This window comes from Macaca nemestrina, chromosome 13 (assembly GCF_043159975.1).
Source record: "Macaca nemestrina isolate mMacNem1 chromosome 13, mMacNem.hap1, whole genome shotgun sequence".
Lineage (NCBI taxonomy): Eukaryota > Metazoa > Chordata > Mammalia > Primates > Cercopithecidae > Macaca > Macaca nemestrina.
Genome location: NC_092137.1, coordinates 47,067,214 through 47,095,201, shown reverse-complemented (window position 1 = coordinate 47,095,201; position 27,988 = coordinate 47,067,214). Strand labels below are relative to the sequence as shown.

At 45.4% G+C, this 27,988-nt stretch overlaps 1 protein-coding gene across 5 annotated transcripts in view; it reads right to left on the bottom strand.

Moving 5' to 3' along the window:
* The window catches only part of LOC105464975 (tetratricopeptide repeat domain 7A), a 157,075-nt gene extending 129,301 nt beyond the window's left edge, over positions 1-27,774 (bottom strand). Inside the window, exon 1 of one of the 5 annotated variants that reach the window (XM_071076660.1) lies at positions 27,330-27,774. Coding sequence is in view for 4 of the 5 variants with exons in the window: in XM_011713147.3 (XP_011711449.1) it covers positions 4,519-4,702 (184 nt within the window). In the remaining variant the exon portion in view is untranslated. Of the gene's footprint in view, positions 1-4,518; positions 5,170-27,329 lie in introns of those variants that run through there. The other 4 variants (XM_011713147.3, XM_011713149.3, XM_011713148.3 and 1 more) reach the window with 4 other exon arrangements.
* Positions 27,775-27,988: the final 214 nt, after the last annotated feature.

Below are 27,988 nucleotides of genomic sequence, written 5' to 3'. Positions count from 1 at the left end.
GAGACCTTCCCATCAGAACAATAGTGAATCCGACCCTGGGTGCTGATTCTGCAGCCCTGCTCAGCACCCTGCCCTCAGCAAAGTCCCAAAGCCCCACTTACTGGCCACCTAGTCTCCCAACCCCATCGTGTTGGGAAGGCCTCAGTGCCTACCTTCCTTACAGCCCCTTCAGCTCACATCCCCTCCAGGCCTCTCCAAGAGTGCCAGGTCACAGGGGCACCCTTCAAGACCCCATGTTTGAATGACAGTGATCCCTTTTCCACAACCCACCCATTCACAGTCAGGAAACGCTGGTCTAGCCAGCCAGGCCAGGGTTCAGACCGGGCCCTTCCCCGCTGGGACAAACAGGGGCACAGTGGTTTCTGCAGCTGCTCACCTCCCAGGACTATAAAGGGCTGGGACCTGCCAACCACAGCCAGGAGGAAAAGACTGAAACTAGCAAGAGGCCATTTGCCTCGAACAAACCCTTTCTAACTGAAACTGAAGAAATGTTCAAAACAATCTCCAGTCTTAAGGAGAAGAAAAAAAAAGCAGGGCGGCGGGGTGGGGTGACTACAGATTAGGAGAAATTCAAAGGCCAGGCATGGTGGCTAACACCTATAATCCCAGCACTTTGGGAGACCAAGGCAGGAAGATTGCTTGAGTCCAGGAGTTCAAAATCAGCCTGGAGCACATAGTGAAATCCTGTCTCTACAAAAAATAAAACAATTAACTGGGTAGCTGGGCACAGTGGCTCACACCTGTAATCCCAGCACTTTGGGAGGCCGAGGCGGGTGGACCATGGGGTCAACAGATAGAGACCATCCTGGCCAACATGCTGAAACCTCATCTCTACTAAAAATACAAAAATTAGCTGGGTGTGGTGGTGTGCACGTGTAGTCCAAGCTACTTGGGAGGCTGAGACAGAAGAATTGCTTAAACCCAGGAGGCGGAGGTTGCAGTGAGCCGAGATCACACCACTGCCACTGCACTCCAGCCTGGCAACAGAGCAAGACTCCATCTAAAAAAAAAAAAAATGGGTGTGGTAGCATACACACCTGTGATCCCAGCCACTTGGGAGGCTGAGGCAGGAGGATCACTTGAGCCCAGGCTGAAGTGAGCTATGACAGAATAAGACCCTGTCTCTAAGAAAAAAAAAAAAATTAAAAAGAAAGTCTCAAGATGGATAGGTAGAGAACAGATATGTAATAAAGCAAGCACAGCAAAAGGTTAATAGGTACACAGGTGTTCACTGCAAATTCTTTTTGACCTTTACTATATATTTGAAATTTTCATAACAAAATATTGGGTGGGGTACGGAGACCTAACCTAACAATCAAGCGCAATGTGTGGCCTAATTTGGATCCTGACTCTAATAAACTAATTGTAAAATGTAATTGTTAGATTTTTTGTAAGGTATAATAATGGTACAGTGGCTATATTTTTAAAAAGAGTTTTTATTGCTGGGTGTGGGGGCTCATGCCTGAAATCTCAACACTTTGGGAGGCCGAGGTAGGAGAATAGCTTAAGCACAGGAGTTTGAGACCAACCTGGGCAACATAGCAAGACCCCATTTCTACAAAAGAATTTGAAAATTAGCTGGGTTTGCTGATGTGTGCCTGAGGTATGTTGCTTGGGCTGGTCTCGAACTCCTGGTCTCAAGTGATCCTCCCGTCTTGGCCTCCCAAACAGCTAAGACTACAAGTGTGTGCCACCATGTCTAGCTAATTTTTTTGGAGGGGATGGGGGGTAGAGATGGGTCTCACTTTGTTGCCCAGTCTGCCCTTCTTTCTAGTCAGGAGGCTGAGGTGGAAGGATCCCTTGAGCCCAAGAGTTTGAGTGTGTAGTGAGCTATAATTATACCAGTGAACTCCAGTCTGGGTGAAAGAGATAGTTCCTGTCTCTAAAAAAAAAAAAAAAAAAAAAAAAAACACCAAAAAACCAGAGATCTTATTTAACAAGTACATACTGAAAAACTGAAATGTGGAGGAGAAATGGGTTGAGCATAGCTCAGATGAGACTTCATGAGTTCGTATCACTGAAGTTGGTTGATGGATACATGGGACTCATTCTTTCATGTTCTTTAATGTTTTGAAAATTCTTCATAATAAAGTTGTTTTTTAATCACTCGGATGGGAACTTTGTTTTTATATGAACAAACCCCAGCACAGCAAGCAGGACTCTGGGGTTCCCCTGCTCCATCCTGACCAAATCTAGACCGGATGTGAGTGAGAAGACAGTAGCAAGCACCTTCCCCCTGTCTGGGTGGCAAGGAGCAACCTCAGACAGGAAAAGAGTACAGGGGCCTATTTTGCTGAAGCATCTACTGATCTTTCATCCCCCCATATCAGAAAGAGTCCCCACAGCTCATCTTCCCCTTCTGCTCCCTAAATCTGCCTCTGGGAGCTACTTCTCATTTCTGTGGGAAATATCAGACACCGCTGGACCTCAAGGCCTCAGTAAAATGGGTTTCAACCCCCAGTCTCACAACCTCTCCCAATTCTGTAACTGTGGAAGCTTCAGATCACTGACTCGTAAGAGTCAAACAGGCCAGGTGGGATGTGAAGAATCTCCCTTCAGGGATGCAGGGGAGTCTGCATCAAATCCCAAAAAAGAACAAGCTCTCAATCCCTTGAGTGATCAAGGAACCCTGTAGAGAAAGGACCAAAACAGCAGTCAATCCAAACAACGCTCTAAGCACGGGCTTTGGGAGGCATTTGTTTTTGTTCCTCATGTTTCTGTGTGTGCATATGCGTGTATGACTATATGTCCCAGTGTGAGTGCATGCTTTGTGATAGTGTATCTGGATTTAACAGTGGGAGAAAAATCATTCACAGACTCCAAAACTGGCAGGTGAGACCCCGCTGACCCTCCATGTCCTTCCTTATACTAGCCAGTTCCCACAGTGAAGCCAGCCCAGGGTCCACATCCCCAACTCTGACACTAAGAGACTTGATGGCAGAGACTCAGGCTTGAGTACAGGCTTTCCCACATACACATTATGTGACCTCTCCGGGCCTTGGTGTCCCTATGTCTAAAATGGGGACAATAACTCCTGCCCTCCTAATAGGGTTGTTCACAAGAATACAGAAAATAGAGAAAGTGGCCAGGCACAGTGGCTCATGCCTGTAATCCCAGCACTTTGGGAGGCCCAGGTGGGCGGAATGCTTCAGCCCAGTTGGAGATCAGCCTGGGCAACATGGCGAAACCCCGTCTCTACTAAAACTACAAAAATTAGCCCGGCATGGTAGCCAGCACCTACAGTCCCAGCCACCTGGGAGGCCTCACTTGAACCCAGGAAGTCGAGGCTGCAGTGAGCTGAGATGGCACTACTACACTCCAGCCTGGGTAACAGAGAGACCCTGCTTCAAAAAAAAACAAAAAACAAAAAAAACCAAAAGACAACAAAAAACCCACAAACAACTGCCCTCCAATCACTTTCTTGCCACTGTGGGAGCTCTTCAAGGACAGGGATTTTGTGCTGTACATCTTTGAGAGGTAATAGTGCAAGTGATTTAAAGGATGTACTCAAAACCTGGGCTCAAATCCTGGTTCCACAACTTACTGGTTAGCTGATCAAGTTACTTAGTTGCTCTGTGCCTCAGTTTCCTTATCTGTAAAGTGGGGCAAACAAGAGTACTTGCTTCACGGGGTTGATTAAAGGGCTCAGGACAGTGTCTGGCACACAGGAAGCACGAGATAAGTGTTGACTATTACTATTACTATCACGATCTGTCACTCTCAGAGCCTTCCACAGGCTGGGCAGTCTTTAAAAACTATATCTGTATTCATTTATTTCTTGCCTCCTTCCACAAAGCCTCCTAAGTGATTGTGCCCACAGAGAGGACTCAGGGAGGGTGAGGTGAAGGCCCCAGGAACAGGATCTGAGGTTAGAGGCTGGGGCGGGGTGTTCCCCGCTGCCACATCAGGGTGCTTTCCCGCCCCAGCACAAGAGCCCGGCCCAGCCAAACCAGCCCTACTGCTAAAGCCACCAACTGCCAGAGTTGGATGTGTCCCGAGATCGCCACAGATGAGAAAACTGAGGCTGGCCAAGCCTCTTCCCCATTTCTCCACCACCCCACCCTGGGGTTCGTCAAACCCTCGCCCCTGTCTGCTGCGGACAGAGCTCCGTTTTCAACTTTACTTGCAAGAACTATGAACAAAGACGAGACAGACACACTTCACCTGTTGGAGTTTAGGGACACCCCACCCTCGGACCGCGGTGGGGGGCAAGAGTCCAGCCAATGCACTGATCTCATAATGTGCAGATACCACCATTTCACGGTAGACAGAGTTAGCCACATTATCCTAAAGGACAGAGAGGAAAAGCCGTTTCTCTTCCCTCCAAGCCCCCAAACTACATGTGGTTTTTCTCTCGCGGCAGAAGGACCTTCTTAACTACCCTGGCTGCTCCTAAGACCAGCACGGTGGGCGGGTGGACGCCCGTTGCCGGCCGAGGACGGTCTGGGCGCGCTTCCTGGAGGAGGCGGTGCCTTTCGCGCGCTAGCTGCCGGCGAGCCAGCCTCTTCCCTCACTCACCGGTGTCCGGAAAGGTGAACGCTGCGCTCGGGATGCCTCGCCTGTTACCTCCGCCGCCGGGCATGCTCAGCGACTGCAGCTGCCGGACCAGCTCCGGCATGCGGTCCCAGTGGCCCTCGGCGCGGCAGCGCTCCAGCTCGCTCTCCACCTTCAGGTGGGAGCCGTGCGCGCCCTTCGCAGCCATCTTCTCGCGGGCGCTGTCATGGAAGGTGCGGCCAAGAAGTGGAGACCCGGACGGGGGCGGCGTCCCGGCTGGGGCGCACTCGCGGGTGGGGTTGACGGGGGCGCAGACGGCAGCCGGGGCCCGGGCGGCAGCGGGGGCCCGGGCGGCGGAGGGCCGGCAGCAGCAGCACCCAGCGCACCGCCCGGCGCCTCCGGGCTGCGGCTCCGGCTGAGCTGCCCGGACGCGTACAGGAGCAACCTCCGCCTCTGCTGCAGCAGCTCCTGGCGCTGCCGCCGCCGCCGCCGCTGCAGCTGCTGCCACAGCCTCCGCCCCGGGCCCCGGCGCCGCCAGCTGCGGACCCGCCCCTGGCCGCGGCTCCACCCCCGCGGGGGCGTGGCGAGGCCTCGGCGAGCCCGGCTCGCTGGCTGCCAGCGCGGCCACAGCAGCCAGGCGCGCGACGGGCGCTCGCGGACGCCCCGGTACCCGCCCCCTGCCGCCGCCGCCGCCGCCGCGGAGTCCGAGCTCACTTTAATCCCGCGCGGAGCCCGGGCGCCTGGGGGCGCCTCGCTTCCCGCCCCCTCCCCATCCCATCGGAGCTCTTGGCCTGGGAGACCACCGCCCGACGACCTGGCTTTGTGTGGTAGCCCCGTCACCGCTGCTGCCCCCGACACGTCACAAAAATGGGGAGAGGCCGGCCGACGGGCCCCAACCCCGACGGCGAGCCTCCTGGGAGCTGGCCTGCTGCGCGAGGACCCAGGCCCGTTCCCAGGCCCGCGACTCTCTGGACGCCCCTCTGCTGAGAGCATTTGTATTTTCTTATTTTAGCGGATTTCCTCTTTCCAACTTGACTTCCCTGACCCGTTGACCTGTCCTCTGTGGAATCTCAGTTGCCCTGGATTTCTTAAAGGCTTTAGGCTGTTTCACCAACTTGGTATTTATTTATTTCTTCATCCTGGTCTAAGACTGTGATCAAAGCTCTATGGAGCGCTTAGCAGGGTTTATCTCGGCGCTGTGGGGTGCCCAGAAGTTCACAGGACTACGGGGCGGGGCCCGCCGAGGTCCACCCTTGCGAAGAGACTTGTTACAGGGGCCCGGCCCCGCTGCCTCCGCAGCTCACAGACTAGTGCGGGAGAAGCCACAGCAAGATCTGAAACCAAAAATGCACTTAAGTGACATATTGTATGGTCGACTGAAGACCCAAAAGACAGCAGGGTCGGGGCAAACTTTTGAGCAGACTCCTAAGAGTTAGAAGGTGCTCTACATCCTCCCTCTGGAGTCTTCACCACTGCCCTAAGTGTTTTTGGACAACTGTAACCGAGGGAAGGTTTTTATGTCAACCAGAACCCAGGCTCCTAGTGCAGAGGCTCCCATGTGGCCTTTCACATGAAGCCACACAGGGTGATTAGCTGAAGACAGTCTTCCTGTTCCCACTGACCCCCGACTCCACTGTGGAGGCCCTGCTCTCCGGGTTCTAAATGCAGCTCCAGTCCTTGTTTGGTGGGCAGGATTTCCTAACGGTGGGTGCTGCTCTGAGCACCTGGGGACTGTTCTCAACCGCCAGAGGCCAGGAGGTAGATGAAGGGAAGCTGAGGCTGCTCTGGCAGTTGGAATTTAGAGACAGTTTACTCAAGCAGCTTGTAAACTCCTGGCTTACTCCAGCCAACTCCTCAAGCTGGCTTTTTGTTACTCTTTGGCTGCCTTTGATGGTCACCAGAACCGGATTTCACTTGGAGAGAGAGGGTGAATTAGGGTGACCCGAGAACACACTGTGATTTGCCCCACGCCTGGCATTCCTGGGAGTCAGCCCTGAGGCAGGGAGTGAACAGCAGGGTTGATAAGAGGGAGGCGACCTTGGCAGAAATAAGACCTCCCTTCCTGTGTCTTTTTTCCTAGTCCTTTGCCAGCCCTGCCCCCAGGTTGTAGAGCACCTAGTGAACCAACTGTAGAGGGAATCACTGCTTGTTTCTTTGAGGGGGTCACCAACACTCATATATGTGTGGGCATAAAGGAGTGTGGGGAGGAACAGTCCTCATGGCTCACATTTATAATGAGCTGTTCCTCAACACACGCCTGACCTCTGCACAGCTATTTTTCCAGTAGGGACAAAACCCCAGCCCTCTGATGACCAACATTTCTCAGGGGTGTAAAAAACTAGGAACAAGAACCCCCCTCGGCCTCCCAAAGTGCTAGGATTACAGGCTTGAGGCACTGTGCCCAGCCAGTTTTATTCCTTTTCTAGTGCCTTGTTTTAAAGGCTATTGTACAATTTTGGGTAGGGATTTAGATGGGTCAGTCTGAACCTTGATGGGTTTAGCTCCTGTAGAATATCAGTAAAATTTTTATTTTATTTTATTATTATTTTTAATTTATTATTTTGTTTGTAGAGATGGGATCTTTCTGTGTTGCCCAGGCTGGTCTTAAACTCCCAGCCTCAAGCGGTCCTCCCACTTTGGCCTCCCAAAGTGCTTTTCTTTTTTTTTTTTTGAGACGGACTCTTGCTCTGTTGCCCAGGCTGGAGTGCAGTGGCACGATCTCAGCTCACCACAACCTCCGCCTCCCAGGTTCAAGCAATTCTCCTGCCTCAGCCTCCCGAGTAGCTGGGTCTACAGGCGTGCACCACTATGCTCAGCTAATTTTTGTATTTTTAGTACAGACAGGGTTTCACTATGTTGGCCAGGTGGTCTCGAACTCCTGACCTCATGATCTGCCTGCCTTGGCCTCCCAAAATGCTGGAATTATAGGCATGAGCCACCCCGCCCAGCCTACAAAGTGCTTTGATTGCAGGTATGAACCACCCACCACACAGGGCCAGTAGAATTTTTTGACTGTAAGAGAGCTTCAACTTAATGTTTGATTTACACACCAAAGTACTGATAAATCAATATCCAAATTGGCTATGACCTTATTATGGACAGGAAGGGCCTCAGGGACTAGAAGGAAAAAACCCTCAGGAGAGCATGTCGTGTGGCAACTCCATTCACATAATGAATCCCTCTCTATTAAGTTATTAAAGTATAGTGTCACAAAGTAGAAGAGAATGCCCCTCAGTTGAAGGTCCGAGGCACGGTTTTAGGCTGTGGCCTAGGGAAGTTGTGTTGAGGATGATTAGATAGGCGTATGACCTAAGAAGTGTATTGATATTAAGGGAAAAAAGGTATAATAGTGATCAAGTTTAAGATTGATATTTTGTGCCTATATCCATCAAATTTGTAAGTTGTCCTTTATGTTTTAGAGAAATGTTTCCTTATGGGTTTAAAGGCAGAATGGGAAATTGAACACCTTCATCGGTGACTTGATTTTTGCTTTTAGTTTCTTAATTCTAGGGTTCTTTCAAAATGTTCAAGGAGGTTTTGGCGATCTGGCCATGGGGCTATTTCCCATTCTAGTTTTTGTTTGCATAATAAATCCCCTATTTCTGGTTTAAGGCCATTCATAAAAAGAGAAAAGAATCCCATCACATCCGCTTCAAGATCTACTCCAGAATTCTGCCACTAGATAGTAAAGGACCTAGCCCTGAAGTCTCCATCAGACTTCTCTCTTTTACATATATACATATGTATTTTTCTTCAGTCCATGACCTGCTGAACAGACTTCTCTCTTGACAAAGAATTAATTAGAGCACATTTTGGTTTCACAGGGAAGACTGAGGATAGCCTCCAAAAGACCTTGACTAACATTCACAGCTTCCCCAAACCCCTTCAGCCTCCTATGCAATCCATGATCTTTGAAATCACCATTGGGCCAGGCATGGCAGCTCGTGCCTATAATGCTAACACTTTGGGAGAAGGAGGCGGGAAAATCACTTGAGCCCAGGAGTTCAAGACCAGCCTGGGCAATCTAGTGAGACCCTGTCTCTACAAAATAAATAAAAAATAATCATTGGGGGGTTTTCCATTCTGACTTTTTCATCGAATGTTTTGCATCTGAGGCTCCAACTGGCATATAAATGAATTGCTATAAATCTGGCTGCTCTGGATTATATGTTCCTAAAACAATTCGAAGTCCCATTTAGGCCTTTGTACAAGGGCTTTCAGCTAAAAATGAAAACAGGGCTTAAAATCCCCCATAGAGTTTTATTTATTTATTTATTTTTTCTATTCTGAAGTTAAGTGAGCTTTGGGGTATTTAGCCAGCCAAGAGGAAAGGGCCCGAGGTAGAGAAAAGGGCAGAGATGGAGGAGCATAGGGTAGGGGAAAAGAAATAGGTCTCAGCTGTGATATTGGGGCAGGGGAGGTCTAAAAGATAGTTTTAAGTAGTTCAGCTTTTTATTTTGCTTTGGCCAAGAAATCTGTTAAGGAAGTAATTTTTGGGGCTGGGTGTGGTGGCTCACTCCTGTAATCCTAGCACTTTGGGAGGCCGAAGTGGGCAGATCACTTGAGCTCAGGAGTTCAAGACCAGCCTGGGCAATATGGCAAAACCCCATCTCTACAAAAAATACAAAAATTAGCCTGGCATGGTGGGCAGGTGTCTGTGGTCCCAGCTACTTGAGGGGCTGAGGTGGGAGGATCGCTTGAGCCCAGGAGGCAGAGGTTGCAGTGAGCTGAGATCGTGCCACTGCACTCCAGCCTGGGTGACAGAGAGCCTATCTCAAAAAAAAAAAAAAAAAAGAATTTTGGAATCCTGTTTCTTTTGTATGCTTGCTCATGCTAATGAAAAAAATGAAGACCATTGGATGTTTAGAATTGTGTTCACTTTGCAATCTAAAGTGAATACTTTTGTTCATATCAGAAATTCCTCATAGTGGCTACTGCAATTCTAAATTATCTTTGGGGAAATGATGATGCTATCTAGACAAGTAAGTGTACACATTTGGGTGACAGCATAAATACATGCAAGAAGCAGAAGTCTGGCCTGAGGAAGCCATAGACAGGTTGATACTGAGACAGACCCATGAGAGTCTGCGAATGGTGAGCTGACAGTTGCTTGTGTATCCTGTGGCTCAGGACTCCCCAGCCTCATAGCTAGACCTTTTCCAACTGTAACCCTGATGAATTTACAGTTCCCAGCAGACAGAGGGTCCAGCGAGATTGTCCTGAACCAAACTCTTTTTTTTTTTTTTTTTTTTTTTTGAGACGGAGTCTTGCTGTGTCACCCAGGCTGGAGTGCAATGGCCAGATCTCGGCTCACTGCAAGCTCCGCCTCCCGGGTTCATGCCATTCTCCTGCCTCAGCCTCCCGAGTAGCTGGGACTACAGGCACCCGCCACCTCGCCCGGCTAGTTTTTTTTTTTGTATTTTTTATTAGAGACGGGGTTTCACCGTGTTAGCCAGGATGGTCTCGATCTCCTGACCTCGTGATCCGCCCGTCTCGGCCTCCCAAAGTGCTGGGATTACAGGCTTGAGCCACCGCGCCCGGCTTGAACCAAACTCTTAAAGACAAAATAAGACACGTCTGAGAAAAGTTCTCATAAAGTTTTGATCAGAGACAAAATTTGTCCCTGGGCCAGCTAAGGGACAGACTTACTGAGACCTACACTTGTCCTCTTCATTAAAAACTTTCCTCTTACAGATGCACAACAAAAAAATGACAAGGATGAACACAGACAAGTGGTAGCGTTGTTAGTAATAAGGCAGATATCCACCAAGGAGAAAATATTTTCAAATATGGTCAGATAATCAAAGGGTTCTTTATTGGTAGAAGAGAAAACAGGCTCAGTATTTGGGAAGCTAAATAAGCAGATATATTTATTTCTTATTATTTTTTATGTTTTTAGAGACAGGGTCTTGCTTTGTCACCTGGGCTGGAGTGCTGTGGTGCAATTATAGCTCACTGCAGCCTTCAACTCCTGGGCTCAAGCCATCCTCCAGTCTCAGCCTCCCAAGTAGCTGGGACTACAGAAACACGTCACCACCCCCAGCTATGTTTTCTAATTTTTTTAGAGACTGAATCTTGCTATGTTGCCCAGGCTGGTCTCAAAACTCCTGGCCACTAGCAATCCTCCCACCTCGGCCTCCCTAGTCTCTAGGATTATAGGTGTGAGCCATCACACCTAAGAGAAATATTAAAAAAAGAAATTGGAGCTTGGGTCCAATGCAAGACTTGCATCTCTCATTGTTTCAGTCTGAAAGAACTCCAAGCAGGAAGCTTAAGAGTCTCAGAGGATCACCCTATTTCTGAGTCAGGGGTCTTGGACTGCAGTGTTGAGGAGGTCTCAGTTGGATCACTGCAGGCCTCAATAATTGAATGCTGGCTCCTAAAAATACCATCAAGACAATTTTTATGATAACACAAAGCTTAGCTTGTTCTCATGGCAGGAAGGGAGAACACTACCCTGACAGAGTCATAGCAATATCTGGAATAGGGAAAGCAAAGTTGGAATAGTTATAAAGTGTTAAGGTCTGTTTTATTTTTTTATTTTTATTTTTTTGCTTAAGCTCAGTGGCAAGAAAGGAGTTTATTTTAAAGCAGCTCTTCCAATGACGGGACTTGATTAGGACTGGGCAAGGATCATGATACAATAGTATCATAGCTCACTGTAGCCATGAACTTCTGGGCTCAGGATGAAGGAGTGTGGGGAGGAACAGTCGTCATGGCTCACATTTGTAATGAGCTGTTCCTGAACACACGCCTGACCACTTCACAGCTCTTTTCCAGCAGAGACAATACTTCAGCCTTCTAGTGACCAATGCTTCTCAGGGGTGTTGGTCTAGTAATCAAAGGCCTTAAAGAGCAGTAGTCTTAGGGCCAAGCATGGTGGCTCACGCCTGTACTCCCAGAACTTTGGGAGGCCAAGGCAGGCAGATCATGAGGTCAAGAGATTGAGACCATCCTGACCAACATGGTGAAACCCTGTCTCTACTAAAAATACAGAAATTAGCTGGACATGGTGGTGCACACCTGTAGTTCCAGCTACTCGGGAGGCTGAGGCAAGAGAATTGGTTGAACCAAGGAGGCAGAGGTTACAGTGAGCCGAGATGGTGCCACTGCACTCCAGCCTGGCGACAGAGTGAGACTCAGTCTCAAAAAAAAGAGCAGTAGTCTTCATACCTTGTTCCAGGATTGGGATTGTTGGGACAGGGCAAAGTGATGGTTTTGAAGTGAGGGTTTTTTTGTTTGTTTTTGTTTTTGAGACGGAGTCTCCCTCTGTCATCCAGGCTCACTGCAACCTATGAGGGGAGGGTTTTTAAAGTGTTTTAGAGAATAAAAAGCAGTTTGAGTCTATCTATTGAAAAGTCACAGGCCGGGAAAGGTGGCTCACGCCTGTAATCTCAGCAATTTGGGAGGTTAAGGTGGTTGGATCACTTGAGGTCAGGAGTTCGAAATCAGCCAGTTCAAGACCAGCCTGGGCAACATGGCAAAACCCCATCTCTACAAAAAACACAAAAATTAGCTGGGTGTGGTGGCATGCATCTATAATACCAGCAATTCAGGTGGCTGATGCACAAGAATCGCTTGAACCCAGAAGGCAGAGGTTACAGTGAGCTAAGATTGTGCCACTGCACTCTAGCCTGAGCAACAGAACAAGACTGTCTCAAAAACAAAAGTCATCGAGTTCATTTAAATGGTTTCTTCTGAAAACTTCTGCAAAAAACAATGAAGTTATTTACAACTTTTATCATCCTGGGTAAGAGTTTCCTGCATAGTAATATCATGTCAATGTCAACAGTACCCTGGGTGTAGATGGTTTCTGTTCTTCCTGTGTACTGACTTAAAAATTTACTTTGGATGATTATTATGACATTCTCCTCCCCTTCATCAAATCATTCTTATACTAGTTGCCACAGTGGCTGTGAATAGTTGGGCTGGAGGTCACAAAGTGCCCCCAGCCATCAGACGTAGAGCACCAAGTCTAATGAGATGTCCTTCCCACCTTCTACTCTGGCCTCTTCTTTCATAGTTACCATGTGGGGTCCCCCAGAGCCCTGTGTTCCCAGCACATGCTAGATTTCTGACCAGTGCTCTGCCTTTTATGACACTTCACCTTGCTGTCACCCTAGAAATCCTAAATTTAAATATGAATTAAACATTTGCTGCATGATCAACAGTCATTTCAGCCACTCAGATCATCAGTATATGTGATGTAGAGCACAATGACAACTGCCTTCCCAATTTTATGTAGTCATGTGCATGGCCCAGGATCCTTACATTCAGAAATCAACTTTTACTCATTACCATGATCATTGGCTCAGAGCGTATCTTGCCCATGTTATCTTATGTCTTACTTAATTTCAACACTGAACCAGCCCTCCCAGAATGTTGACATTAAAACTCTGACAGGAGCTCGCTATATGGTCTTTTCCTTTGACAGCTGCCTGAAAAACTACATGTAATCATTACGCTAAGAGATGAAGTCCTACAAAGGCAAGCTTCAAAATCATGAATTCTTTGTGCTGGCACATAGTAGGCACTCAGTAATTATGTTATATTAATTTTAGAATCTCAGAGTGTTGAAGATTTTCCCACACTTGGAAGACAAGAGCTTTGGGGTGTTTTTTATCCCCAGCCACTCACTTCATGATTGAGATACCAGTATCTCTCCACGCGCTGCCCTCCCTCCCACCATCCCAGTCCCTTCTGTTCCTCAGGGTCCCAGGTGACTCCTGTTTCTCGTTAGTGGCTTCTGTGTCATTTTGCAAGACTGCTACAATGGGCCCCTCTCCAGAGCAGGAGCCCATGATTTCTCCATCTTGCCCAGTGCTGGTTCTCTGCCCAGCTACTGCCATCCTGAGGGAAAGAAGCCACCCCAACCTGCAAGGGCTCAGAGCCTTTTCAGCGCAGCTTGGCTGGTCTGGTTTTATGTCCCACCACGCCTAAGGCTAGCCTTGAGTGTCTAGCCACTCAGAGATTACAGCGGTTTTGAGCCTTAAAACACAGCTTTGCTCCATCTGTTTTTTTTTTTTTTTTTTTTTTGAGATGGAGTCTCACTCTGTTGCCCAGGCTGGAGTGCAGTGGCACGATCTGTGCTCACTGCAACCTCTGCCTCCCGGGTTCAAGCGATCTTCCTGCCTCAGCTGCTTGAGTAGCTGGGACTACAATCATGCACCACCACGCTTGGCTAATTTTTGTATTTTTAGCAGAGATGGGGTTTCACCTTGTTGGCCAAACTGGTCTCCAACGCCTAACCTCAGTGATCCACCCGTCTCGGCCTCCCAAAATGCTGAGACTATAGGCCTGAGCCACTGCACCTGGCCTCCACCTGCTTCTAAATTAATCTGTCTTTCTCTTTCTTTTCTTCCTCTTTTTCTTCTCTTTTACAAACATTTTTGTTGTAAAAAATAACACAAAGGAAAGTGCATACATGTAATTATTATACAGCAAACTCTTATTAACCATCAACTAGGGTCAATAAATAAGGTTTCAGGTTGGGCACAATGGCTCATGCCTGTAATCCCAGCACTTTGGGAGGCCAAGGTGCGAGGATCATATGAGGTCAAGAGTTTGAGACCAGCCTGGTCAACATGGTGAAACCCCATTTCTACTAAAGATACAAAAATTAGCCAAGTGTGGTGGGGGCACCTGTAATCCCAGCTACTTGGGAGGCTGAGGCACAGGAATTGCTGGAACCCAGGAGGCAGAGGTTGCAGTGAGTAGAGACCCCGCCACTGCACTCCAGCCTGGGTGACAGAGCAAGACTCTGTCTCAAAAAAAAGAATCCCAGAAGCCCTACATTGCTTTCTGATATCTTTTCTCAGATTTAGGAAGTTTTTTCTATTCCTAGTTTGGTAAAGGTTTTTAAAAAACATCATGATTGAAATTGAATTTTATGAATACTTTTTTGCACTTACTGAGATTGTCATATGATTTTCTCACTTAGATCTATTAACATGGTGAAATACTTTGATTTTCAAAGGTTAAACCATCCTCACATTTCTGGAATCAACTTAGTTGTATTAATTTCCTATTGCTTCTGTAACAAATTAGCACACATTTAAATGGCTTTAAACAACATGTATTCATTATCTTAAAATTCCTGAGGTCAGAAGTTCAAAGTGGGTCTTATGAACTAAATCAAGGAGTTGGCAGAGCTGCATTTCTTCTCAAATCTACTACTGATAATTTGTCAGGGATTTAACAATTTTATTGATTTTTTTTTCTCTGTTTTTGTTTGTTTTTACCCCAAAGAACCAGTTGGCCTCTAGAAACATGAATAGAGAAGATCAGTTCTAGAGGCCAACTGCATTCCTTGGCTGGTAGCCCCTTTCTACATCTTCAAAGCTCATCACTCCAACCTCTGCTTCCAAGGGCACCTCTACTCTCTGACTCTGACCCTCCTGTTTCCTTCTTAGAAAGACTCTTGTGATTATACTGGGCTCATGGAGATCATCCAAGATAATCTCCCCATCTCAAGGTCCTCAATTTAATCACTCTGCAAAGTCCTTTTTGCCATGTAAAATAACATTCGGTCTGGGCATAGTGGCTCATGGCTGTAAAACCAGCACTTTCAGAAGCTGAGGCGAGAGGATCGCTTGAGACCAGGAGTTCGAGACTAGCCTGGGCAATATAGCCAGACCCTGTCTCTATTTAAAAGAAATTATTTTTAATTAGCTAGGCATGATGGTATATGCCTATAATCCCAGCTGCAGCTGAAAGCTGCAGTGAGCCATGATTGCACCACTGCACTCCTAAATAAATAAAATTCATAGATTTCAGGGATTAGGACATAAACATCTTTGGGGGCCATTATTCTGTCTACCACGTTGATCAATATGTATTTTCCTTTTTATATACTGTTTGATTTCAGTTGCTAATAAAATGTTTTGTTTAGAATTTTAGTATCCATGTTCATGAGATACGGCTAAATTTTCTCATCTGGAACTGTCTTCATTGGCTTTTGGTCATCAAAATTATGATAGCTTTGTAAATGAATCGGAGAGTATATATATATTTTTTTCTTTTCTCTAAAGAGTTTGTATAACACATTATTTTTCCACTTAGCTATTTATGGGAAGGTTTAAAAAATACTGATTGGATTTCTTTTAAAATTATAGGACTTCAGGCCAGGTGCAGCGGCTCACGCCTGTAATCGCAGCACTTTGGGAGGCCAAGGCGGGCGGATCACCTGAGGTCAGTAGTTCGAGACCAGCCTGGTCAACAGGGTGAAACCCTGTCTCTACTAAATATACAAAAATTAGCCGGACGTAGTTGCAGGCGCCTGTAATCCCAGCTACTAGGGAGGCTGAGGCAGGACAATCGCTTGAACCTGGGAGGCAGAGGTTGCAGTGAGCCGAGATCGCGCCATTGCACTCCAGCCTGGGGTACAAGAGCAAGAATTCGTCTCAAAAATAAATAAATAAATAAAAATTATAGGACTTCAAATTTCCATTTCTTCTTTGGTCAATTTTTGGTAAGTTTTTTTTTTTTTTTTTTTCCCCTAGGAATACATTCCATCTAGCGTTTTACGTTTTAGGCATGAAGTTAACTATAAAAGCTGCTTATCTTTTAAATGTTTGTAGAATTTATAGTGCTATTTGAATTTTCATTACTGGCATTCGTATTATTTGTGCATTATCTCTTTTTAAAATTTTTCTTGATAATTTTCCAGGGATTTATAAATTTTACTTTTTTAAAAACAACCAGTTTTTCTTTATAATGATCCTCTCTATTACATGTTGCTTTCCACTTCATTAATTTTGTTATCTTTATTTTTTCATTTATCTTATTGTATTCAAGTTTCTTCTATACTTATATAACAGTAGGGAAAGGTTCTAGAGGCACCCAGCCTAGAAGCGTTTTTTTGTTTTGTTTTTTTCTTTTTTTGAGACAGTGTCTCACTCTGTTGCCCCAGGCTGGGGTACATAGTAAAAAAAAAACTCACCCCAAAATCTCATAGCTTTCACCAACTTAGTTTATTTCTCACTCATGCCACCTATTCCACCCAGCTTAGCTGAGTTTTTCTCCACATTTTCACTCTGGGGCTCAAGCTAGCAAAGCAGCCACTGTCTAAAACATTGACAATTATTATGGCAGAAGGAAAAGAGATGATATGGTGAACCGTATGTTGATTCTTAAAACTTCTGTCTAGGTGTGACACAACATTTCTGTACATATTCCACTGACCAGAGGAAGAAATATGACTCAGCCTAATACCAATGCCCAGAGATGGGCAGTGAATCTTTGTGAATAATAATATAGTATCCCATATCTTATTTTTCTAGCTTTTTGCAATTCAATCTCAGCTCATTTTCAGTCTTTATTTTTAAGATATATGCATTTAAGATATACATTTCTGTGTTAGCTGTACCCCATAAGCACTGATACACAGAAATTTTGTTAACATTCAGTTCAAAAATTTTTTACATTTCCTTTATGATATCTTATTTGACCTACGTGTTATTTAGAAGGGCTATTTATTTATTTATGTATGTATTTTGAGACAGGGTCTTGCTCTGTCGCCCAGGCTGGAGTGCAGCTGCGCTATCATAGCTCGCTGCAGCCCCAAACTTCTGGGCTCAAGCAATCCTGCCTCAGCCTCCCAAGTAGCTAGGACTACAGCTGTGTATCACCACACCCAGGTAGTTTTTAAATTTTTCCTATAGAGATGGGGTCTGGCTCTGTTGACCAGGCTGTCTCAGAACTCTGGGCCTCAAGCAGTCTTCCTACCTTAGCTTCACAGAGTGCTAGGATTACATGCATAAGCCACTGCACAAAGTCTAGAATTGTTTTTTTGTTTTGTTTTGTTTCTTTTTTTGAGACAGAGTCTCACTCTGTTGCCCCAGGCTGGGGTGCAGTGGTGCGATCTTGGCTCACTCCAACAGAGAAGTCAGTGAGGTCTTACTTGCATGTAGTTGAAGTCACAGGAGGAGAGGAGAGAATGAGCAAAGACAGTAGTTGAAGAGATAATATCTAAAATTTTCCAGAATCAATGAAAGATTACAAGTTCGGGATCACAAGAGGTTGAGGCTGCAGTGAGCTGTGATTGCACCACTGCACTCCAGCCTGGGTAATGTTGTCAGACTCTGTTTCAAAAGAAAAAATAAAAAAGTCCAAGGTTTGAAATCATGTAAGTTTATTCACTGGTATAATGCAGTTACACCGGGGGTAGGGGGAGCAGGGAGCTTTAAAAGCCACATTTATTTTGAAATTAAAAAACACTTCTAGTCATGCCTGCAATCCCAGCACTTTGGGAGGTTGAGGTGGGTGGATCACCTGAGGCCAGGAGTTCGAGACCAGCCTGGCCAACATGGCAAAACCCTGTCTCTACTAAAATACAAAAATACAAGAATTAGCCAGGCATGGTGGCAGGTGCCTGTAATCTCAGCTACTCAGTAGGGTGAGGTGGGAGAACCGCTTGAACCTGGGAGGCGGAGATTGCAGTGAGCTGAGATCGCGCCACTGCACTCCAGCCTGGGGGACAAGCTAGAGACTTTGTCTCAACAACAACAAAAAGGAATCTTGTGGAACACATGATTCCTATGCTGAACACATAGGAAGTATGGGTTGTATCCACAAAACCCACTTTATTTTTATCTTCCATTGACTTTTAATTCCTTTCAATGGGGGTTAACATGGTCTTTCCCTAGCTAGAATCAATTATTAATGTTGCTTAGGGAAAAATATAAAATAAACATGGGTTTTTTGGGGGGAGGTGGCAGGGGAGAAGTCAGCTTAGGAACTGGTTTGTGAATTGCCTTTTCACATCAAATGAGTTAGTTGATACAGTCAGGTTAATTTATTCTGACCAGGCATGTATCAACATTTTATTGATTGATTGATTGATTGATTGAGCCAGAGTCTCGCTTTGTTGCCCAGGCTGGAGTGCAGTGGTGTGATCTTGGCTCACTGCAACCTCCGCCTCCCAGGTTCAATAGATTCTCCCACCTCAGCCTCCCAAGTAGCTGGGATTACAAGCGCCCGCCACCACGCCTGGCTAATTTTTGTATTTTTAGTAGAGATGGGGTTTCACCATACTGGCCAGGCTAGTCTCGAATTCCTGACCTTAAGTGATCCACCTGCCTTAGCCTCCCAAAGTGCTGGTATTATAGGCATGAGCCACTGCACCCGGCTCAACATATTGTTAAAAAAAACACAAGTGGCTATGGTGGTGCATGCTGGTAGTCCCAGCTACTCAGGACGCTGAGGTGGGAAGATCGCTTAAGCCCAGAAATTCAAATCTAGTCTGGGGAACATAGCGAGACAACCCCCATCACTGAAATAAATTAAATAAATAAATAAATAAATAAATAAATAACAAGTACAATGCAATGAATAGATCTGTATTATAGAAAAATACTGAAAGCTGAATGGCAGCAGCCCACATCCCTAAAGGCCAATTTGTTGAAGGATTAGTTAGTTCAATATCCAAGCTACCCCATTTGCCAAATATATGATTTACCAAAAACTAAGAGTACTCTTGAAATTTCTAATGAAGGCTGTGGCATGGTGGCTCACGCTCATAATCCTAGGACTTTGGGAGGCCAAGGAAGGCAGATTGCTTGAGCCCAGAGCTCGAGACCAGCGTGGCCACCATGGTGAAACCTTGTCTCTACAAAAAATACAAAAATTAGCCAGGCGTGGTAGCAGTGTGCCTGTAGTCCCAGCTATTCCAGGGCCTGAGGCAGGAGGAATGCTTGAGCCCAGGAGGTTGAGGCCACAGTGCGTTAAGATCATACCACTGCGCTCCAGCCAGGGTGACAGAGTGAGACCCTATCTTGAGGAAAAAAAAAAAAAGAAAGAAAGAAAATATCCAATGAATAGTAAGGTACTCTTATGAATATCACATGGAATATTTTTATTCAAGGTTTTCCTCAAGTTTTCTTCTCATATGCTATTAAAAACACTCATGCTCAATATATTTCATAATTTTTCTTTAGAATATTATTATACGCACATACAAAATATAAATTCTTCACAAATATGATTATATTCCACAAATGTAAAACCCAAGCTTTCAGTTAATTGGAGAGCTAAGCTCACAAGAAAGTAGGGAAAATTCTCAATATTCAAAAAATTAAGAAGGAGTTAACTTAGTGGAGAGAAGGGAAGAGTGTTGATGAACTGATACTAAAGCTTCCCTGGGGGGTTTACAGTTTTACTGGTTTACAGGGACTTTGAGGTTTTTTTTTTGGTTCCTTTAGTTGGGTTTTTTTTTTTTAAAGAGACAGGATCTCATTCTGTCACCCAGGCTGGAGTGCAGTGGCAGGATCATAGCTCACTGCAGCCTTGACTTCCTGGGCCCAGGCGATCCTCTCATCTCTTCCTCCTGGGTAGCTGGGACTACAGGCCCACACCACCACGCCTGGCTATTTTTCTAAAAATTTTCTATAGGCTGGGGGTGGTGGCTCATGCCTATAATCCCAGCACTTTGGGAGGCTGAGGCGGGTGGATCACCTGAGGTCAGGAGTTTGAGGCCAGCCTGGCCAACAAGGTGAAACCCCGTCTCTACTAAAAATACAAAAAAAATTAGCTGGGCGCGGTGGCAGGCACCTGCAATCCCAGCTACTCTGGAGGCTGAGGCAGGAGAATCGCTTGAACCTAGGAGGCGGAGGTTGCAGTGAGCTAAGATCGCGCCACTGCACTCCAGCCTGGGGGACAAGAGTGAGACTTTGTCTCAAAAACAAAAGTTTTTCTATAGAGACAGGGTTGTCCTATGTTGCGCAGGCTGGTCTCAAACTCCTGGACTCAAGCGATTCTCCGGTCTCGGCCTCCCAAGGTGTTAGGATTATAGGCATGAGCCACCACACCTGGCCAACTCTGAGTTTTAATGGAGACTGCAACAAGAGAAGAAATTTGGGGTTAAAAAGAGTAAAGAGACAAATCTGATACTTTCATATATGACTAGGACTCTCCAAGGCCTAGACCTTCTGTGATATCGTGAAATATATATTTGGTCTTTGACCCTGTTTTCTAGCATACAACTCCTACAATCCTTAAGAGACTCCGCGGTGATGTCTTCTTGTAAGCTAATGGTTGACTGATGGCTGGCAGACCCCAGGTAACTTCAGAACAGCAGCTCTTTACTGGAAAGACCAAGGTGTGATCAGAAGGTTGGGACTCTCAGCCCCACCTCCAACCCCCAGGGAGGAGAGAGGGGCTGAAGGTTAAGTTGATCACCAATGACTAATGGCTTAGTCAATCGTGCCTATGTAATAAAGCCTCCATAAAACCCCAAAAGAACAGGGTTTGGAGAGCTTCCAGAGAGCTGAACACATGGAGGCTGACAGGAAGATGAATGAGAAGACATTCATGGGCTGGGAGGGTGGTGCATTCCAACTCCATGGGGACAGAAGCACCTGTGCTCAGGACCCTTCCAGATCTCACCCAATGTATCTCTTCATCTGGCTGTTTATTTGTTTTCTTTAAAATAGCCTTTGTAATAAACTGTAATAAAGAGGGAGTCTTGGGAACCCCATCTAGAAGCTGTTCGGTCAGATGTTTTAGGGGCCTTGGACTTGTGACTGGTGGTAAGGAGGGGGCTGTTTTATAAAACTGAACCCTCACCCAGCAGTTTCTGAGGCTATCTCTAGGTAGATGGCATCAGAACTGAATTGAATTGGAGGCCCCCCAGCTGGTGTCTGCTGCAGAATTGATGTGCTTGCTCCAGTGTGGGAAGAGCCCCCCGCCTCTCCCCACATTTTGGTAGAGATGTCTTCCTTGTTTTTTGTTGCTGAGTGAGAGAAACTCTGAGTGGTTTCTACCTCTCACAACTTTAGGGATTGAAGTACCTATGAACCAGAAACAAAACTTACAGAGATGCACAGAGAAACACAGTAAAGCTGTATGTCTTGGCCTAGCCGCTTGACTGGGAAAAATAAAAATTTCCCCTGAGCATTTATAATTACACTCTGCCCACACTCAGGTCTGGAGTTTAGTCTAATACTACCTATATAAACCAGGGACCCACAAGTTAAAAAAATAACTAAAAATGTATAGCAGGCAGATAGAAGCTAACGTCAAATCTCTTTGAGGAAACACAGCCTTAACCCAGGCCACATAGGACTCCCATAAACAAAGCCCCACTAAAAATGAACTCATCAAAAATTATAAAAATGCTCAAGGAAATAATCCACCATGAGTAATTGCTGAGAAATTCTGAGGAGGAAATGGTATAGGCCTAATGCAACATTATAGTATCAGCCTGGCACCAATACTCCACGGTTAAAATCTCCAGGTCATCAGAATCTATGTAAGTAACTAAAGTTGTTGTTTGATGACCCTGGCCAGCCTGCTCAAGGGCACACTTCACACACTAGACTCTTTGCTGGATGCCAGCTAATCAGCTTTCCTCCACTCAAATATAAAACCAAAAAAACCCAAAAACTTATTGTTCCCAGAATGTCTTTAGTTTTTTATTGTTATTTCTCTCTCTTATTTCTTACAGGGGCCCTCACCCACTGACTAGTGTTGGGTCGGCTGCACAGCAGGAGGTAAGCACTGGGTGGGCCAGCGGGCATTACCGCTTGAGCTCTGCCTCCTGTCAGTGTCAGATCAGCGGTGGCAGCATGAGATTCTTACAGGAACGCAAACCCTACTGTGAAGTGTGCATGTGAGGGATCTAGGTTGCACACTCCTTATGAGAATCTAACCAATGCCTGATGATCTAAGGTGGAACAGTTTCATCTTGAAACCACTGTCCCTTTCCCTACCACTTCCATGGAAAAATTGTCTTCCATGAAACCGGTCCCTGGTGCCAAAAAGTTGGGGATTGCTGTCTTATAAATCCTTTTGTTTGTTTATATAGTTTAATGACTATTTTCTTTAAAGTGAGCATATCATTTGCATGAAGATAACTATTGTCTTTGAGTTATGCTTTGACAAGAGACAAGAGTAGACACTATTGCAGGACTAGAGCATAAGAACTTCAGAGAAGAGAATGACTAGACTATGAAGAGAAAGTATCCTTCAAATAACTAAATTAGACTTGCCCCTGAGTATTTCATGTTCTGGGATGCTATTATAATGGTATTTTAAGCATTTCCATTTCTACTTGCTCATTGCTAATATATAGAAATACCATTAATTGTATATTGTGTCCTGTGACATTGCTAAATCGATAGCTCTAGTAGCTTTTTTCTACGTTATTTAGGATTTTCTATGTGCATGATCATATTATCTGTGAATAAAGATAGTTTTACTTTTTCTTCTTAGTCTGTATGCCTTTTACATCTTGTTCTCTAATGGCTCAAAGCTCTAGTATAATGAATATACTAAAGCACTTTCAATAGTGTTGAAGGTGGACATCCTTGCTTTGTTTCTGATATAAGGGAAAAGCATTCAGTCTTCCACTCTAAGAATATTAACTGTGGGTTTTTAACAGGTGCCCTGTCAGGCTGAGAGAGTATCCCTCTATTCCCAGTTTGCTGAAAGGTTTTTTGTTTTTTTTTTTAAATCATGAATAGGGATTAAATTTTGTCAGATGCCTTTTTAAAATTATCATATAGTTTTTCTTATGATCATATATTTAAGTACCGAAGGAAAATAACTCTGAAGTTTTGTAGACAGCCACATTTTCATTTTAATGTGAGAGTAATACAGATATCCTCAGGCAGGGGAGACCTCAGAAGTTTGCCACACAAAATTCACAATGAAAATGCCTTTGAAGGAGGTGTTCAAGTAGATAGGCAAGTTCAGGAGAAACTTCAAGAGATATGGGATGTCAGGGTGATCAAATTTTTGATAAATGTATCTATTTTTTTTTCTTTTTAAAGGCTAAGACTAAGGCCAGGCATGGTGGCTCACGCCTGTAATCTCAGCACTTTGGGAGGCTGAGACAGGTGGATCGCCTGAGTTCAGAGTTCGAGACCAGCCTGGCCAACATGGTGAAACCCCATCTCTACTAAAAATACAAAAAATTAGCTGGGTGTGGTTGTGGTTGCCCGTAATCCCAGCTACTTGGGAGGCTGAGGCAGGAGAACTGCTTGAACCCAGGAGGCAAAGAATACAGTGAGCCGAGATCGTGCCACTGTACTCCAGCCTGGGTGACTGAGCAAGACTCCGTCTCAAAAAAAGGGTAAGACTGAAGAAGAGAATGTTTATCTAGAATAACTAATGTCAAAAACCCCAAACAAGAACAACATGATGAGAGAAGAGAGGCAGGCAAAAGGGATATTAAGGAATGCTAATTTATGTGACTTAATACATACATTGTGTATTAATGTATACATAATTAATACATATACCTTCCCCCTAACATGAATTTGAAGAAATCAACACAGACTTTTCATTAGGAGTGATGTGCGCTTTGATAAAGTCAGAGATGGAAGAACCAAGGTCATCAAATGCAGATGGCCATCATTTTCACCACCCCAGTTTATAGTATATCTGAATTCAGAACACCACGACACATGCCAACATTCCAAGCTTTTAACACCACAGTTCACTCTTATCAGAAATACGAATAAGGGAGAGAGAAATACAAAGCCCCATCCCAGCTGACAGCAGAGCCTAGAACATGTAACCCATTGAGGTCACCCTCATGCAATGCAAGGGTGACAGAGCAAGACCCTTTCTCTAAACAAAAGAAACTGCAGTTTTTTTGGTGGCAGTGTATTAAGTTCTCATTTGGAGAATCTGGAAACCGCACCCTTGTTTTTTCCTCTAGTTGTGCAGAACGCACACCTTTTGCATCCTACTCCCTGTTGGAAAGAATTTCAGGGTTCAGAGATTACCACAGGGCTGAACAGCAACAGACTGTTGTTGACCAGGCTTGAGATTTTAGGGACACAGGATTACCTCAATCATTTGTTAGACTTCCGATCAATTTCATGTATCGTAATCACAAAGAACTTATCTAAAATCTTATTTATTTATTTAGAGACAGAGTTTAGCTCTTGTTGCCCAGGCTGAAGTGCAATGGTGCAATCTCTGCACACCTCAACCTCTGACCCCTGGGTTCAAGCAATTCTCCTGCTTCAGCCTCCCAAGTATCTGGGATTACAAGCATGCGCCACCACACCCAGCTAATTTTGTATTTTTAGTAGAGACGGGGTTTCCCCATGTTGGCCAGGCTGGTCTCGAACTCCTGACCTCAGGTGATTTGCCGCCTCAGCCTCCCAAAGTGCTGGGATTACAGGCATGAGCCACCTCGCCCGGCCTATCTAGAGTCTTTAAATTGTTTTTATGCAATATTTTTCTATTTATTTTTCCAAATAAGTAATACATAGTTTACAAAATCAAAGCAATACTAAAAAGGTGTAAATTGAAATCTTATTCTCACCCCTATTCTCATCCACTCTAGAATCCCCTACATAGGTAAAACATTGTCTCGAGACAATTCAAAACAGCTGAGGAAAGAGATGCCGCCTAGAGGCCATTCTAGTATCTTAGGATGGCCGTCCTATCTCCTGATAAAGCTACCTCTTTGTCTCTACTTGTACTAGTTTCAACCTGAGGACACAAAGTAAATGGGGTATTTCAGCAAGGTTCCAAGTTATGAGACTCTCGGCCAACTTAAATAGTAGGCTGCAGGTAAAGAGATCCTCTCTTACCAAGTCCTTACTTTCTTTAATCTCTGCTTTCAAATTAGTTATTTCTAATCTAGAGTTGCCCCTCTCTTGAAGGAGTTTGCTGAAAGCTACTAAAAAAGGCAATACTCATTAATGTTCCACATTGCTCCTGAGATTTCTCAAAAAATATAGCTTTGGTTGGCATGTAGTCTGTATCCAAGGTCCAGCAAATGACAGTTCCACTACTGCTTATAAGTGTCACCAACTTTCCAGTTTGAAATAGAGTCTTTTAACACTGGCTACCTTAACCTCCAGTTAGCCAATTCCACATTTTAGTATCTTGTTTTTAGCATCCTGCTGCTGTACCAAATTATTTGCCTGTTAGGAATGGGTTCAGCTACAAGTTACAGAACACCCACTATAAAATGACTTAATCAAAGATGGCTTCTCACTCATGGACCATAGTGGGGCAAGAATGGAAGCAGGATGGTCAGTTAGGAAGCTCTCTCTCAAGTAGTCCGGCAGCATCATCTACTACTGGACTAGAATGGTTTAGTGGAGGTGGAAAGAAGTCAAAGACTCAGGATATACTTTGATAGCATCAACAGGCTTTGCTAAAGGATTTAAAGGTAAAGGAATGAGAGAAATCAAGAATAGCTCATAGAATTTTAGCTTCAACAACAGAATGAGTAGCAGTGACATTTACTAAAATGGACAAGACTGAGAGAGGTGCAGGTTTGGGGGTGAAAAATCAAGATTTTGGGGGGACACATTACGTTTGAGATGCCAGTCTGACATTCATATGGAGACATCAAGTAGGCAGTTATTTTACAGGAGTTAGGAATTACACACAGAGGTCACTGTCAGAGAGACATATTTTGGAGTCATCTATTTATAAATGGTATCTAAAGCATAGGACTAGGTAAACTCACACAGGAAGAGAGGGTAGAGAAGGTGACTCAGGACAGAACCCTGGACACTTTGATATTTATAGGTTGAGAAGCCAATTAAGAAGCCCAAGAAAGGATAACCAGAGAGGTAGCAGGAGGACCCAGAGTGTGTGGTGTCAGAAAACAAGAGAAGAAAGTGTTTCTAAGTGAGAGTGGTTGGCTTTGATAAAACAGTGTTGAGAGGGCAAGTAAAATAAAAACAAGAGATCAAAGAGACCACTAGATTTGCATGGAGATTGCAGTTTCAGTGGTATGGTGGGGGAGAAAATAGAGCAAGTTTATACGTTGATGGGAATTATCTGGTAGAGAGGGAGTGACTGTCGATTTAAGAGAGACATAACAGAGGATAACATCCATAGGAAAAAAATGAAAGCAATGGCTAGAATGAGGACACTTTATCCATCTACCAGACACTAGCTTCTTGACACTTCATTTGTCTTATTTATATCTCTAGTAGCTCCTAGTAGAGTGCATAGTACATAGAAGATATTCAAGAAATGTTATTGAATTAATGAATAAATGAACAAAAGGAGGGGTGGATGAATGGATGAAGAGATGGATGAATGGCAGGTGCAGGGTAGAAGGAACTAGATCAAACTAACCCAAAGTTCAGAGTAAGGAAAGAAGAATGGGTCTTGAATTAATAGAGTTTCCTCAAAACTTAGGGAATCTTTGTCCCGGTGCGGTGGCTCACCCCTGTAATCTCAGCACTTTGGGAGGCGGAGGTGGTGGGAGAATTGCTTGAACCCAGGAGTTCGAGACGAGCTGAGCAACATGGAGATTCTTTTCTTTAAAAAAAGAAAAAAACATTAGGGATTATGGGATTTTTCTCAGGGATGGGGTGACAGATTTCAATCTCAGATGAAGGTGGGGAAAGGTATGAGACAGTCAATGGCAGTGGCGTTAGCCAACTTTCAAGGCATCTAACTACTTAGCCACTTCCTTTGTCTTTCCTGTCCGGACCCAGGCTCATCTGAAAAACGATTATGCACCTTTATGGACAGAAATGGGAGAAGGGCTTTAAAAAAAACCACGGTCCTGCCGGGCGCGGTGGCTCACGCCTGTAATCCCAGCACTTTGGGAGGCTGAGGCGGGAGGATCAAAAGGTCAGCAGTTCGAGACCAGCCTAGCCAACATAGTGAAACCCCGTCTCTACTAAAAATACAAAAATTAGCCGGGCATGGTGGCGTGCGCCTGTAATCCCAGCTACTCGGGAGGCTGAGGTAGGAGAATAGCTTGAACCTGGGAGGCGGAGGTTGCAGTGAGCCAAGATTACGCCACTTCACTCCAGCCTGGGACAGAGCGAGACTCCGTCTCAAAACAAAAAAACGAAACGACCGTCCTACACTATTTATCCATCAGGTTAATAGATACTCACTGAATGTTAATCTTGTATAGGAGCACAGGTGTAAGGGCAGGATTATACAGGGATGATGTTTTCGTTTCCCTATTTGTTCATGAGTCTGTTTTTAAGTAATTTGTCCTCTCTTGAATGACAAAAGCTGCTGACTTCACGAACGGTACAGGGAAAGTGGTATTTGAACTGGGTCGCATAGTCTTGCTGGGACTCCTGTGGAAGCGAACAGGTAGGTACAGCAGCTGCCGCAACTTGTGCAGTGGGGCTGGCAGAAGCTGGAAGCAGGCAATCTTGAAACGTAGCGTCCAAGGCCGGCTCCAGCGTGTTCTGGTCATTTCATTAGGAAGGAATTAGCATTCCTATTATCTTTCTTCCCAACTTGCTGCAGGACGAACCAAGATACCTGAACCAACGGCCCTGTATAGCAGAGGCGGAGCGGAGTTGGGAGCCGGCTTTGGAGTCCGCCCCATCCGGATCCGCCATCCTACGTCGCACGTGGAACTACGTCCCTGAGGGCTTCCGGGGTTGCCTAGCAACCTGCCGGGCCCCTAGGGCGTCCAGCGGCCCAACTGGAGTGGAGCCGAGTGTCGCCCTCGGGAAAGCAGGTAGAAGAACTACGTCAGTCCTGCCTGTGCTGGGCGCGGGCCCATTACACGTGGACTCACGCGAGCCTTCCTCAC